The 16,114-nt window shown below is 39.6% G+C and overlaps 1 protein-coding gene across 1 annotated transcript in view; it reads left to right on the top strand.

Annotated features, from left to right (window-relative positions):
- dok6 (docking protein 6) overlaps window positions 1-16,114 on the top strand; it is a 442,724-nt gene that overhangs the window by 403,283 nt on the left and 23,327 nt on the right. Inside the window, exon 7 of the mRNA XM_072570675.1 lies at window positions 2,911-3,025. Coding sequence (XP_072426776.1) covers window positions 2,911-3,025 — 115 coding nt within the window. The remainder of the gene's footprint in view (window positions 1-2,910; window positions 3,026-16,114) is intronic.

Below are 16,114 nucleotides of genomic sequence, written 5' to 3'. Positions count from 1 at the left end.
GCAAATGAATTTAGTCTGCATTTTATTTGATTTTTTAAAAATTGATTATATGAGTGGCACGGATAAGGCTCACTTATTGCCCGTTGTCTTGGCTCTCAGAAATGACTCTGGCCTTTTTTCCTGAATAGTTGCAGTTCTTATGGTAGAAATGACATTAGATGGAGAATTCCATGAGAATGGAATCCAGAAACAACAGTGTATTCTCAATTGTAGGTGATTTGTGTCTCGGAGGGGTAGAGGTTCTAACAGCATTGTTTTCCTTGATGAAAGAAATCACAGCAGAGGAAGTTACTGTTGAAGTGAGCTTGGAGGGTTGCTGCAGTATTCCCTGTTTACTTTATTCATTCATGGATATGGGTGTCACTGGCGAAGGCAGCATTTATTACCCATCCTTAGTCACACACGGTAGTTAAGAGTCCAACACACAAAGGGGCCTGGAGCTACATACAGGCCAGGCCAGGTGAGTCTGGCCGATTTCCTTTCCTAAAGGACACAGGATAAGTTTTATGATGATCAAGTGGTTATATGGTTGCAATGAGATTAGCTTTTTATCCAGGTTTTTATTGAATTCAAATTTCATGATCTGCAATTGTGAGATTCGAATCCATGTCCTCAGGGCCCTAGTCTATGGTTCTAGATGACTTGTCCAGTGATATTATTATTATGTTGCTGCCTCCTTATAAATTGATCTTAAATATAGTGGAAGATATTATGTTGAATGGTTTTATCCTAAGTACTATTGAGATTCACAAGTATTCTGGCTGCACTCATCCTGGGAGGTGGACATGATTTTATCACATTCTTGACTTCAGTCTTGGAGATTGGGAGAGTGGTCAAGAGGTAAGCCAAATGGCACAGGCTGAGTAGCCTTTGAGCTGTTCTCATGCCATTGTGTGGACAAAAATGGTCTCTTTCAACTTCTGGGAGAAAGTGAGGACTGCAGATGCTGGAGATCAGAGCTGAAAATGTGTTGCTGGAAAAGCGCAGCAGGTCAGGCAGCATCCAAGGAACAGGAGAATCGACATTTCGGGCATCAACCCTTCTTCAGGGCTTATGCCCGAAACGTCGATTCTCCTGTTCCTTGGATGCTGCCTAACCTGCAGCGCTTTTCCAGCAACACATTTTCAGCTCTTTCAACTTCTGGTCAGGCATTCTAACATTTTCATGGTTGGGATAATAGTCATGTGGCATTTGAGGGAATGCATGGAACTTTGCTGTATTTTCCAAGTAATGGAAATTTGGTGCTAATGCAACAATGGACCAAGGTGTGCAGATAGGTCTTAGCATGATTCACAGTGGTAAAGTGAACAATCCTGAGTTAAGCAATAAACAAAATAAATCACAAAGAAGTGGAGGCTTGAAATCCGAATCAAAACAGAAATTGCTGGAAAAATTCAGCAGGTTTGGCAGCATCTGCAGAGAGAAAGCAGAGTTAATGTTTCAGTTCCAGTTACCCTCCTTCAGAATTGATTGTAGATAGGAAAAGGTTGGTATATAGCATATGCTGAAAATAGGTGGGGGGAGGGGGAAGAAGTAGCTGGAGATGGAACCGAGAGAGAAATAGTTGGGTAGACAAACGAATGTAAAGGTCAGCCTGTGAAAATGAACAGCTATTGATTGGGACCTTAAGTGGCTCATAATAGATTGTTTATGGTAGCAGCCCATGTAATGACAAAGCCCTGGGTATGGAGAATGTGGTAAGGACATTGGAGAAGGTGCTTAAGCGTAAAATTGTTGAACTCGATAATTGAGTCCAGACAGGTGCAAGGTTCTGAACAGAAAATAAGATGCTGTTCTTCCAGCTTGCGCTGCTGAGTTAAGATTTTGTTATGTAAATGCAAATTAATTCATAATTACCATCCAGCTTAAATAATTTTGATGATAATTGGCAACTTGGCATTGTTTTAAAAGCAAAATAGTAGTTGGGCAGAGGTCTGGCATAGAGCAGGTTGGATGACCCTTTTTCAGACCCTAAAAGTAGTTCTTCCACAAAATACACTTTTTTTAGCTACACTCGTGGAAGGGATTGAGCAGCAGCAGAAGCTATGAGAGGCCTGATTTATAAAGAAAGCACCACCAGGACTCCTATCAATCACCACTACATTGGGTGAGACAGCTTTGCTAACCTCACAAAGGAGAAAGTGAGGACTGCAGATGCAGGAGATCAGAGTCTGGAGTGTGCCTGATGAAGGGCTTATGCCTATAATGTCAATTCTCCTGCTCCTCGGATGCTGCCTGCCCTGCTGTGCTTTTCCAGCACCACACTCTCGACTCTAACCTCCCAAAGGAATTGCCTCAGAAATCTGTACTACATCAACAAATGACAGCCTGCTACTGATAGCAGCAAAGGTTTTGGTGGAACCAAGCATTTTGCTACATGCTGTATTCCACTGATGAACAAGGATCAGACAAGGATCAATTCGTTGAAATAGAATTGTTTCAGGCACTTTAACAACAGTTACCTTTAACTGTAAAAAAACTCAACATGGAACACTTCAATCACTAATTCCCAACATCATTATATATTTCCAAATGTGCTAACTGTTTTAAATGGAAGCTTAAGATTGCCACTGTTTACAGAGTGAGGGCGTATTAATTAGTATTGTAAAGTCATGAATATAGTGAGTAGGGGATGGCATTAAAGGTAGGAACAAGCTACATCTAACCTAGAAACTGCTATCACAGTGTGCAACATGAAAATCTGAGACTCCCCACCCTCTTCCTCACTGCTCTACACTATCATTCCGCAGGCTGATAAACCCTGTGCACAAAATCTTGGCTGTATCGCTACATTTGAAGTTTTCACTTTATTGTATGTACTAGTTCAAAGGTGCTCTTCTCTCTGAGGTTCTGTCATTTCTTTCAATGCTGCATCACTGTGTCTAAAAACACTCTGCTTCTGTATTTCAGCTGCAGTCCAGTCCCAGCGAGGAGATGGCACTCATGACAATAACACTCCCTAGGAGTGCGTACTGGCATCACATCACAAGGCAGAGCAGTGTCAGTGAACTCGACAGCTTACAAGGCAAGTGCATAGGGAGAGGGTCACTTCATAACCATCTGCGCAAAAAGATTCACAAGAACTTATTCCCCTCGTTCCCTATTAATTTGTTGATGGACAGCTAACGCAGTGGGTGATTTGGCATTTGAGAGAGAACTGAAACGGAGATGTGCTTTTCTGTTATGTACATACAAATCAGGAGTGGAGTTGGCCACTTAACACCTTGAACTTGCTCTGCTTTTCAGAAAAATCTGAGTGTTCTGGGTTCCTGCCTACCATCAATAACCTTTCACTCCCTTAATTATCAAGAATTGATTTATTTATGTCTGTATCAAAGAATATTCAAAAACTGTTTCCACCATCTTCTGAGGAAGAAAATTGCAAAGATACTCCAGTCTTTGTGAGAAAAACAATCTCTCAGCTTGGTCTTAAATAGATGACCCCTAATTTTTAAAGGGACTACTAATTCTAGATTTGCCAGGTTGAATAAAATTTATCGTAACCCTTAGTGTCACCCACCTCAGGATCTTTTATGTTTTGATCAAGTTGACACTTATTATTCTCAGCTTCAACATATAAAAGTCTTGCCTGTCAATTTTTTTCTTTCAATAAAATCTTTCCGCTCCAGGTATTATCTGGTAAACCTTCTCTGATCTGCTTCCTTCAGTGAGGAAACTAATAATGCACCCAATACTCCAAATGTGGTCTCACTGACACCCTGTTAATCTGGAGCATAATCTGTGCCGTTTTGTATTTAGTTCCAATAAACTTTCCTAGTTTCTTAGTGTTCCTACGTCATAATCTTTAGTGATTTGTGCACTAAGACATTCCATGTGTCTTAGTGCTCTCACCATTTTGATTTTTTTTATTCTTCCTGCCAAAATCAGTGAATACGCATTTTCCGACATAATACTGAAGTGTCCAGATCTTTGCTCACTTGACCTATCTCTATTCTTTTGAAGTCACCTCATTTCCTCCTCACAACTTACTTTCATACCTATTTTTGACAAGCATACCTTTAGCCAAGTCATTTATATAAATTGCACAAAATTGAGACTCTGGCACAGATCACTGTGGCACACTGTACTTCACTATGACTGGTATTAAATTTATTGGAATGTAGTTTACTACTTTCCATGACGGAAATCCTACCCAGTTACTGTCAAGCTGTACATACATCCAATACAACAAGCCACAGAAAAGGCTTTCCAAAATAGGACTTTTCAAATAATTTAAAGATTTTCATCATTTGCATTATGCTGCCTTTGTGACAAGGCAGGGGGATAGAGCTGTAATCAAGTCAGATCAATTTCCATGTTTGGATGGCTAGTGGTGTGAGTAATAAAACCGAAGTGATGAAAGTAACTACATTTAAACTGTTTAGTCATTTCTTCACCTAATTCCATCTCAAATTTCAGCACTGTTATGATCACGATTGGATAAATAAGATCACAGAATAAAAATTGACTTGATAGATTATAGTTTGTTTTCCAATGTGGCAGTCTTCCATTGAAACAAGAGCATATAAGGCTGCAGATTTGGCTTTGATAATAAAACAAAAGTTTATTACACAAATTAAATAACAAAAAAGAAACCAAGCTATCTAAATATAACACATTTTGAAAGATTTAAAAACATACATTGAAAAACAAAATCCCATTTACACCCCAACATCATCTCTTTAACATTAATAATAAAGAAATTTGCCTTGTCTGTCTATAACTTTGACTTAACTGCTTCTTCTGAGTTCTGGTCCTGTGAGCTGCAAAACATTTTCCTTGAATATTCTCACAACTGAGAGTTTAGACTTTTTCTGTCTTTTAATAAAGTACAAATACTTCTGGTTTGGAAGTTTCCCAAACTACACCCTTTCACTGAGATAATTTATTAGCTTTACTGTTCTAAATAATATTTTTTCTAGGAGAGATACACTTGCATCTGACTTCAAGTCAAGTCTACTTTAAACTGCACCGTCAAACATTTGAACTAATTTAATTTAAAAAGAACTTGTTTATCCTAAATTCTATTAAACTTTCTGGTCATACATCCCACGGAGGGTTTTCAGCAAACTTGCATTAATGTTCCAGGAGCACATACTGATTTAAAGTCTTGGGTCTAGAAAGGCTATAAGACCTATCAAGTTGGTTACACCATTCATCGAGATCATAGTGATCAAATCTGCCTTTCTGACCATCCCATAATTCCTTGATTTCTTTATTAATTAAAAATCCGACCGTCTCAGTTTCGAATATACTTAACAACTCAGCCTTGACAACCCTCTATGGTACAGAATTCCACAGATTGCCTAACCTCTGAAAGAGAAAAAAAATCATCCTCACCCCTGTATTAAACTGACCTAGTTAATTTTAAACCCCCAACACCCATTTGGCACTAGTTTAAAATCCAGCTGTTTAAAAACGTAATACATAAACATTTCATCACAATTACTTTGAGCCCTGAGGAACATTTGTTGCAGATGTTTTACGGTCAATTCTTCTATAATGCGATGCTTGCGTTCTTGTGCAACCCCGCATTATAGAAAAATCGCACTTTAGAAACAGTGTTTAAAGGTTGGTGCTGTTTGAAAGGTTCACACAGCAAAAACAGTGCCCCAATTTGTCAATTGTGTTACAGTGAGTTCACATTGACGAAACGTGTGTTTTAACAGAATGACCTGTAATTTCATGGTGTCTCAAAACATGTGGCCATCAATTCTGTATTTTAGTGACTGTCACTGCATTATCAAGGAAGACAGGAGAGGAAAATGGATAAACCTTATTTCAACTGCAATAATTTCAATCTGGGCTTTTTGTAGGGCAGCTTTAAGTTCAGTTTTTTGGAAAGGTTAGAAATGTCAACTCGCCTACGAATTGTTCCATTTGATATTATAAAACCATAGCCTGCGATGTTTAAATGACACCCTGATTTGCTGTGGAGAATTTTCAACTTTACTGCATGCGTAGCAGATCTCTAGATGTTTTAGGATGTGGGGCAGTGAGTGAATTCACAGCCTGAAAGCAATCTAACCAACCAGAAGGAAATTGCCCCCAGAAATAGCAGAATTATTGCTCTCTATGCAAGAAAGACTTGAGGGAAGAGGGAACTGCAAAGGCAGTGTTGAGGAGGAAACAGGCTGCCAGGTGTCTGGGGGAGAAAGATTATGAAAGAAAGTGTGGGTGTAATAGGCTGAAATAGAAAAGGGACAGGGGAGGCTGCAATGAAAAAAAAGTGTCAACAAAAATATACTGTGCCAAAATCAGAATTAATGAATTCCTTGAAAATTAATGTGAAATCTCTGGTTTAAGACTCCACAATATTTAGGAGCTACTATATAGGAAAAAATGTAGTGGATGATTTTGTAATTAGCTCCGTGTCAGTTGTTAAATTTAATCTGAGAATGAGATCTAAGATGCAATAAAATGGTTTTTAACTGTCTGGATAAATTGTTCTATATTTGTGTATATGCAATGGAAATATATTAGCTATGACTTTAGCAGTCTGTGGTAGGTACATTTGGGGTGATGACATATGCCAGTTATTTTGAAGTAAAAGCATTATCTTAATTTACACCTATTGTCTAGTGACCGTTTAAATATTGTGGTGTCTATGAAATTTAAGTTTTCTTGTGTGATGTCATCCTAATTTTAATGGAGGATTGCTAATTAATATTATAAATGAATTCTTCTAGTTCTGCTGCAGCGAGACCAATTACCCCACATTAAACATAAATACTAAAAGTATTGTGACTGTGTGTCTGCATCACTTGATAAATGAGTTAGTGAGAACAAGAAGCCAGATGTGGTGTCATCAGCACCTTGTACAATTGCAGTAAGACTTTCTACTCTTGTTCTCCAACCCCTTGAAGTAAGAGCCAACATTCCATTAGCCTTCCTGATTACCTGCTACACATACATGCTAGTTTTCTGTACAAATGCCCCAAGTCCCTTTATGTTGCAGCTTTGCGTAGTTCTTCTCCACTTGAATAATATTCTTTTGTTCTCCTTCCCAATGTGAACAGCTTCACAGTTTTGGGCTTTTTTTTAAAATTAACTAATAAATTTGCTGATAAGTGCATATATAAGATACATTGATCTTCTCTTCCACACTCTGTTTTATTTTCCTCTTGGAATATGCTGAAAGCTGAATGGTGACATTGTTGTACAAAAAAAGCTACCTACTATTCAGTCCATGAGATTTGAATATGCTCATTCTCTACAGGGAGTAGTGAGTGAGTGACTGCACCATTGATAAATACATGGTTGAATGAGTTTTTAACTGACAAGCACACATGTATATTTCTCTTTGCTATCACTACCATCCCCTGCTGAAAGATCTATGGATCACAATTCTGTTATCATTGAAAGACAACAGACAGAGGCCGTGAGTATCCTTATCAGAACAGTCAGCAGCAAAGTAATTCTGCCTCCCTCTCACAAACACCTTGATTTTGAGGAACAAAGCTGCCTTTACAAAATAATGGGAGCAGGTCAGCTGTGATGCAGGAGGGAGAGGAGTCAATTTTAACTTTTCTTCATCCAGCCAGCAGGGTGCGCTGGCTGGTCACAAGCTAGTACTTCACAGAATCTCAGAATTGTTATTATGGAAGGATGCCACTTAGCCCATAGTGTCTGCACCAGTTCCATTGTCTCATGCCAATCTCCTGCTTTTCCCTCATACCCTTGCATTATTTTACTATCGATCATTTGATGCCTCTTGAATGTCTAAATTGAACCTGTCTCCATCATATTTCCAGGCAGCGCATTCCATACTGTTAAGTATGGAAAGACTTTTCTCACGTCACCTTTGCTTCTTTTGCACATCATTTAAATCTCTGACCTCTTGTCCCTTTAATGGGCAGGAAAACTTTTTTCCCTGTTTATTCTATCCCACTCATGATTTTGAAATCCTCTTTCAAATCTCCTTGCAACTGCCTTCTCTCCAACGAGAACAGTCCCAACTTCAATATGCACTCATAACTGAAGTTCCTCATTCATGCAACCATTCTTGTCAATCACTTCTGCTCTCTTTCCAGTGGGTTGACATCCTTCCTATAATGTGGTGTCTAAAAATGAGCACAATAATCCAGCTGAGGTCTTAACATTTGTCTGGTACTTGCAGTCAGAAACCAGTATGCACACTGCAGTCGACTGGACTTTGATGCTATATCAGTAAATCTCATAGTTTTAACTTCCATCGCAGTCAGTAGAAAGCAAGTTAAGAGTGGTGTTTACCAGCTTCTGAACTGATACTGCCATTTTTCACAGACACTGGCATCTGATGCCTGCCAGTCTCTCAGGACCTGCATGGCATCTTTCCAAGTCTGGCTAGGTGGTGTGTGACCTCACAGAGATTGAGTGTAATTAGAAGGAAGATAGTAGCACTTGCACTTGCACTGGCACAGTGTAGAAGGTAATTGACCACACTGTCAAAAGTGGGCAGAAGTGGGTACTGCAGATGCTAGAAATCAGAGTCTAGATTAGAGTGGTGCTGGAAAAGCACAGCAGGTCAGACAGCATCCGGGGAGCAGGAAAATCGAAGTTTCGGGCAAAAGCCCTTCATCAAGTGGCAAAAGTCAATTCTCCTGCTCCTCTGATGTGGCCTGACCGGCTGTGCTTTTCCAGCGCTACATTCTTTGACTCCGATCTTCAGCATCTGCAGTCCTCATTTTCTCCCAAAATTGGGCTAGAATCAGACGAAGGGAATGCCATGGGTTAGGTACTAGGCATGTTTGGGATGATATGGTGAGAACCCTTACTGCTCCTCACAGGGAGAAACATTCTGTGAAAGTTGACAAAATTGACACTTACCGAATCTTGTCATATTTTGGCTTTCTCTATAAAAGGATGAATAAGTACATTGCGTTCACTATAGCCTAAACAAAGCAGACAGGAAAACACAAGGCTTAAAATGCATGAATGGCATGCACAGAATCCCTGGTGGCAATGATGGCACATACATGGCCTTGTATGCTCTACATCACCTACCTGATAGCACTGAAGAGAGTGCAGTTGAGATTTACCCGAATGTTGCCTGAGCCAGAGCATGTCAGTTATGAAGACAGTATGTACAGACTAGTGTTGTTTTCATTAGAACAGAGGAGACTGAGAGAGGACATAATTGAAACATATAAAATTGAGGGATGTACATAAGGTAGACAAGAAAATCCCTTTCCCTTTGATAGAGGGATCAATGACTGGGGTATACATTAAAGGGAAGGAACAGAAGGTTTTGAGATGTGAGGAAATCTTTTCCACCGAAAAGTTAGCCTCGTCTGATTCTCGCCCAGTTTTGCCGCTTGTTGTACCTACTCCTGCTGAATGGACCATCATTCCTAGCAGCACAGCCATCTTTAAAATGCCATTGTGTACTCGGACATGTACTGTCAATTCAGAGCTTCCCTTTGCAGTGACTGACATTTACCCTGGGCATGGCAGAGTAAAAAGAACATAGTGCTTCACTTTGTAGACAAGTGTCTGGAGGATTTGAGGTTAACGGGATTCTAGAACTTATTGTCGATAAGGCTGGCGGAGACAGAAATCCTTATAACTGTTAAGAAGTATTTATATGTGTGGTTGAAATGCCAAAACATTCAAGGCCAACGCAAAGTGCTGGAAATGGGGTTAGAATAGTTTAGAGCTTGTTTTTGACCAATATAAACACAGTGGGCCGAAGGATCTGTTTCTGCATTGCAGTTCTCAATGACTGTTGTCTTTTAACTGGATGATTTATTAATATGCTTGGGACATGAACCTGGATCCCTACGCTGGACTAAATATTTAGAATTGATCCTTGCAAGAATTTATTTCTGAATTTTTTTCTCTACAATTAGAGTTAAAACTAAGAACTAGTTTTGGTCACTCAAATACAAAAGGGACTACATACAGAGTCGTGTTATAGCAGGGGTTAGAATATATCATATCTCTAATTCAAGCTTCCTTCCAGTTTTCTAATTCATTGAAGACTACAAACATCAGCAGACTAAAAGATATTCCCACACTTCAGTGTTTATAACCTATTAATTTTTAATTTGTGGTTGTGTAGATTTTGTACGTATGTGTCTATTTGTATGCATCTCATTTATTTTGCTGATCTGTATGTGCCCATATCTGGTGTCTCTGAATAGCTGTGCCTGTGTGTGAGGCTGTGTATGTGTCTTTATTTGCATGCCTCTGTTTAGATGCATGTACAAGCCTTTGTATGTGTATGTCTGTGTACGTGCCTGAGTTTGTGTGCATGTGTCTGTGTTGTACGTCCTGTCTGTGTGCACGTGTGTCCGCATCTCTACGTATATTCGACATTTAGACTTGGTGTGACCAACAGAAAATGTTGTGGTGCACCTTTTTAAGGAAATTACTGATATTTATTATATCGAGTGCAAATCTTAGGAATGGAAAAAAATGCAAAGGAAGCTGTCTTCATTCTCATTTCATTCCCTTTTAGCTGATTGACACACTCCTGTTCTGATTAAATTAGGAAATGTTTCAAAGGAAATGAAAAATGTCTTTCTATCTTTTAAAATATTCTCAACAGTGAGACCAAGAGTGTGCTTGTGTCTGTCAGTCCTATAGGACGAAGAGCTGGCGAAAGCTTCAGCACCTGTTATTAGATCAAACTCTTCTCTCACAGCAGTCAGCATTTGAAAAGACTGAGTTTTTTTCTAGATTAGATATTTATGCGATGCTTGCACTTTGCTAGTGCCCTGATTAGATGGTGGGATAAATCGTCATTCGGTGAATGTCAAGAAAAAACAACGGGAAGAAGTACCAAATAAAGATAAATGAGCAACTGCACAAAAAATAATGATGTGTGTATAGTTGCATAGTGTGGGTAAATAATGTAATTTCTAGTAAGCTCTCATGATCTATCTCAAAAAGGGATGTAGGCCAAAATGTTCCTATTGAATGGTGAGAGCACTTTGCTCTTTGAAACATAATGTAAGAGTTTTGTTTTCTTGTCCACTTTTCACTCAACATACTCAGTCCTATTTGTCATCTAGTTCAAATGGCTATGTGAATTACAGGACAGAAGGCAATCTCAGGAGGGGGTTGAACCTTGCATTTCTTTGACTGTAAGTTTCATTAAGGATCAGTCATGCTGGGTTTCTCTGAGCCTGGCAAGATCTCTCACTGTGTTTCACCAATCTCACTCACTAACTACCAACCCGCACTTCTGGTACGCTTCTCAGCTGATTCCAGACACATTCTACCACTTGCCGTACCCAGAACAACTCGTCAGTGAATCAGTAATCCCATCCTGCCAATTTAAATGCCTGCCCATTATCGCTCCTCTGTCTCTCTTGTTGCTCAGTAAATTTCCTGGCCAGGTCAGTAGTTTGCCAGCAAACTCATAAGCTACAACTTGAGCTAACAGAATCTTCCGTGTGGCACTTTATTAAATGCCTGTGGGAAGTCCATATAAGTAACTTTCTTAGATATTTCCTATCCACTATTTCAGTGACCTTGTCAAAAACAAAATCAACTTTGTCAAGCCTCACCCACTCTGAACAAATCCACACCAGCTCCTTATGATCAGCTGAATATTTTCAAGGTGTTTAGACACCTTCTCGTTAATAGACTGTGTTTCCTGGCAACAAATATTTGACGAGATAATCTATAAGTCTGCAATTTCCTTCTGTCACCTTTCATAATTAGTGGAATGAGGTGAGGCAGCAGTTTTTCAGCAGTACAAGAGTACAGGTGTTGTAGCTCAGCATCCACTTAAGGCAACAGTTTCCAACACTTGTTTGTGGAGGTCTGTCCAAAACAGTCATGGAATTATAGAATGTTGTTGTACAGAAGGTGGCTCTTCAGCCCAGCAGTGGCCATTACAGCACTTTGAAAGAGTTAGTTCCATTTTCTCTCTCTCTCTTTCCTCATTGCCCTGCAAATGTTCCCTGTAAAACATACATCAAATTTCCCTTTGAAAGTTAACAAATGAATTTACTTCCGCTATCCTTTTGAGCTATGTGTCATTATGACTCACCATGTAAAATGATTTCTATTCATCTTTTCTCTTGAAATAATAAACTTAAATCTGCGTTGCCTGGACCCAAAGCTCCTTGTGTATGAGAATAGTTTCTTTCTTATTAACTATGTCTGAATCCTTCCTCATTTTTTAGATACTGCTAGTAAATCTCACCTTAACCATCTCGGTTCTAAGGAAAACAATTACTTAAGGAACCCTTTGAGTCTACTTAGAAGACAGCCAACATTTTCTCTTTGAGCCTTTTCATTTTTCTTGGGATGGTGAAGAGTAGGAATCTGTAGTTGTCGGACAACCTGCTCCAAAGGTGAGCTGCTTTAAAGCACAAATTTAGGAATCACACAGCACCAGATTATAGTCCTGATGAAGGAGCAGTGCTCTGAAAGCCAGTGCTTACAAATAAACCTGTTGGACTATAACCTGGTGTATGATTTCTAACTTTTCCCACCCCAGTCCAACACCGGCTCCTCCATTTTAAAGCTCAAGTTTAATTGACAACTCACAAGCAGCATATAGCTGAGGAAAGTGTAAAGAAACAGAAACAGAAATTGCTGGAAATACTCAGCAGATTTGGCAGCATCTGTGGAGGGAAAGCAGAGTTGATGTTTTGAGTTCTGAAGAAGGATCACTGGACCTGAAACATTAACTCTGCTTTCTTTTCAGAGATACTGCCAGATCTGTTGAATTTTTCCAGCAATCTCTGTCTTCCTTCTGATTTCCAGCATCTACAATTCTTTAATTTTTTTTTGTTTAGGAACATGAAAGGGTCTGGATGGGTTGTGAGAAAGCATATGCACAAGGCCCATAAACCATCACTTACTTCCAGCTGCTCTAGATCCTGCGTTAAAAACTCAATGCAGCCTAAAATGATCACTGCAAATCACTATAATATTTCCTATCCACAGTAAGCCCTCCCTCTCCCCTGCCCATTCACTATTCATCTTCCCTCCAGTAAAACCAGAAGTGGGAGGGTTGGGTTGAAATTAAGATTATTTAGGTCTCTAGCATCCTATTCATGCCAAAACCGCCAGTTTTTTGAGAGTTAAAATTTCTCACATTGTGTTTTCATAACATTAAAATTCAGTTGAGGACAATCTTTCTTTTGAATATGTTGGTTTTGATGCTTTTTTTAAAAAAAGGATTCTGTCCCAAGAGGCTTCATTTTATCTTGGTGGTTCTGCTTCAGTGTCTGCATCAGCTTTGCAGACCTTCTGTCATTCAGAGCACAAATCGCTTAGAATGCAAAGGGCACAGAGTTCAGGAAATCTGGGTACTTGCCTGGCATAGCGCCATGTGTTCAAGAGAGCTGTTTGCAATTCTCTATTTAAGATTGTTGTTGTAAAAATGTAAATGGAGATGGCTTCACACTTTTTGTGCTGAATAAGGCAGTGATTTCACAGAATAAGCACAATAAATAGTGTGACGACAGCTTGAAGGATCAAAGTGTCGTGTTATAGATTTCGCTTGAAAAGAATCCAGCAGTAATGGATGACATTAATGGAGCTGTGAAAGGAAATGCCACTTAAAATTATTTTGCAATAAAATTGATATAATATTTGATTCTAGGACAATCACAGATCTATTTCCAAGGAGTACCTAGTCTGTCAAAGTACTCTTTGGTTATGAACTATTTTAGTGTCATTTTAAGTTGTTCCTCTGTGGATTGGGTACAGAATATTTCTGAGGTATGAGGATGTCAATGTTTGACATCTCATTGAAACTAAAGTGAAGTTGATGACCTAGCCACACTGCCTGCTGCAAGATGACTTTGGGGGTTCCATCGTCACCTTCAGTTGCAAGTCTCATCTGAGTTTGGTTGCCAAGTTACAGGCACTCAACGGGTATTGCTACTGAAGTGCAACATTGAGAGGTAAGGTGATTGGCTACCTTTCACACTTGCACTTTTCTTGAGTGTGATTTCAGGACAATAGATGATTAGGCAATTTCCTGCAATATAGTGTGAAAAAAAGCATGTGCAATTTGCATGTTACTTAAGACAACAAGATGTCGGTCTCAATTTCAACTGCCAGGCATTGTTTCAGTGAGAAGCAGGGGGTAAGATGTTGGTAATCAGTCTTGATAGACTCTTTGCTCTTTACATTTTGAAATAACAATGAACTTGCCTTTTTTGTGGGAAGTGTAAATACAAAGCGCTGAGTTTTGTCATGGGATGACATCATGCACCATCACTTGCATCAACAGGCTGCTCCACAAGATGTTAGTTTCTCCTTTGCCAATTTCAAACTGTAACTTGATTACACTGAGGTCAGGTTAGAGGGTTAAGGTTCATTGGACTTGGTCTGGACCTGGTGCGATAATAAGCAGAAGAAAGCAAGAATTAAGGGTAAAAGAGTAACTAGGAGAGAATAGGATCACTTAAAGATCAACACTGCAGTCTATGTGTGAAGACACAGGAAATGGAAACAGGCATATGGTGTGGAAACAGGCCCTTTAGGCCAACCAGTCCACACCACCCCTTCGAAGGTAACCCACCCAGATTCACGTCCTTCTGACTAATGCATCTATCACTATAGCAATTTAGCATGGCCAATTCACCTGACCAGCACATCTTTGGACTGTGGGAGGAAACCCACGCAGACACGGGGAGAATGTGCAAACTCCACACAGATGGTCACCCCAGGCTAGAATTGAACCTGGGACCTTGGTGCTGTGAGGCAGCAGTGCTAACCACTGAGCCACTGTGCCACCCCAATATCAAACAAATATTTCACATTGGTATTTACGGTGGAGGAGGACATAGAAGCTAAGGAACATAGAAAAGGAAATTTCTATGTTGCTGTTAAGCCTTTCATCTTTTAGAATGGGTTGCCGGTTTCAGTTCCATTCTAAAAGATGAAAGACTTAACAGCAATAGGTTTGTTCAATATATCGTATCAGTTGCATGCATGACACTGTGATCTTTTTGCTCTAAATTCTGTTTTATGATCCTGCTCCACAGCTACCTGATGAAGGAGCAGCGCTCCGAAAGCTAGTACTTCCAGATAAACCTGTTGGACTATACCTAGTGTTGTGTGATTTTTATCTTTGTACAACAGCAACTGCACTTCAAAAGTATTTCAGTGGTTGGAACAGACTTTGGGAACAACGTGAAATTACAAACAGCACTGCAGAGTTGCTAAATCATAGAGTCAAACAGCATGGAAACAGACTCTTCAGTGTAACTCATCCATGTCAACGGGGTTGGACTATAACCGGGTGTTGTGTGATTTTTATCTTTGTCCACCTCAGTTCAACACCGGCACCTCTACATGATGGTTACTGTTGCAATGTAGGAAATGGAGCAACAAATTTACACACAGCAGGAACCCACAGACAGGCAACTAATTGTGATGAATTGTAAGCAGTAGTGCTTGAGAGATAAATATTGACCAGGGTGTGCACCTTTCTTCCTTGGGTTAACTTGCATGTATCTGAAAGTGACTGTGCTGAATAGATCTGTCAGTTGAATTCTATTGGAATTCTGCTTTCTATTTCCGGTAGTTTCATGCTGTTCCTTCTCTCTTTTTGTCAGAATAAAGTCATCACTCCTTTATGTTTCTGCAAGTTGCTAATAATCTATAACAGCACCTGAATTTCTTTTCCCCATCCCTGAATGAGTATGCATTGATAAAAACAGTTCACCCTAGCAGCTCTCTGAACTCAACAAAATGCTGTTTGATTGAGAATATTAGAGTTTCTCTCACCTACTCCGGCAAACACTCCATCTTTTCAGATGAGCTACCTCCTGCTGGTTTTCAGCCAGGCAATCAAAATTGGCACTCATCAAACTCAAATAGTACACTGTACAAGTAATCACTGATCTTAGAATCATAGAAATATACAGCATGGAAATAATCTATTCAGTCCACTATATAAAGTCTAGGTTTGCAGCTCTTATTCCCTTGTATGTCCCAGCTCTTCAAGAGCACATTCAAGTACATATTAAATGCTTATTGCTTCCACCACTCTTTCATGCAGTGAGTTCCAGATCTCAACCATCCGCTGAGTGAGATAAGTTCTCATTGAAACATCTCCAATGCTTCTATCTCAGCATAATTCTAGTGGAGGGAAGTGAAAGAGCATTAAAAGATCTATTTCTGGTCGAGGTGGAAGTGAAGGAATGTCCAGAAT

The sequence above is a fragment of the Chiloscyllium punctatum genome, chromosome 5 (genome assembly GCF_047496795.1).
Source record: "Chiloscyllium punctatum isolate Juve2018m chromosome 5, sChiPun1.3, whole genome shotgun sequence".
In the NCBI taxonomy this organism is placed as follows: Eukaryota; Metazoa; Chordata; class Chondrichthyes; order Orectolobiformes; family Hemiscylliidae; genus Chiloscyllium; species Chiloscyllium punctatum.
Note: the sequence above shows the minus strand (reverse complement) of the source record. Positions and strands in the feature narration are given on the sequence as shown.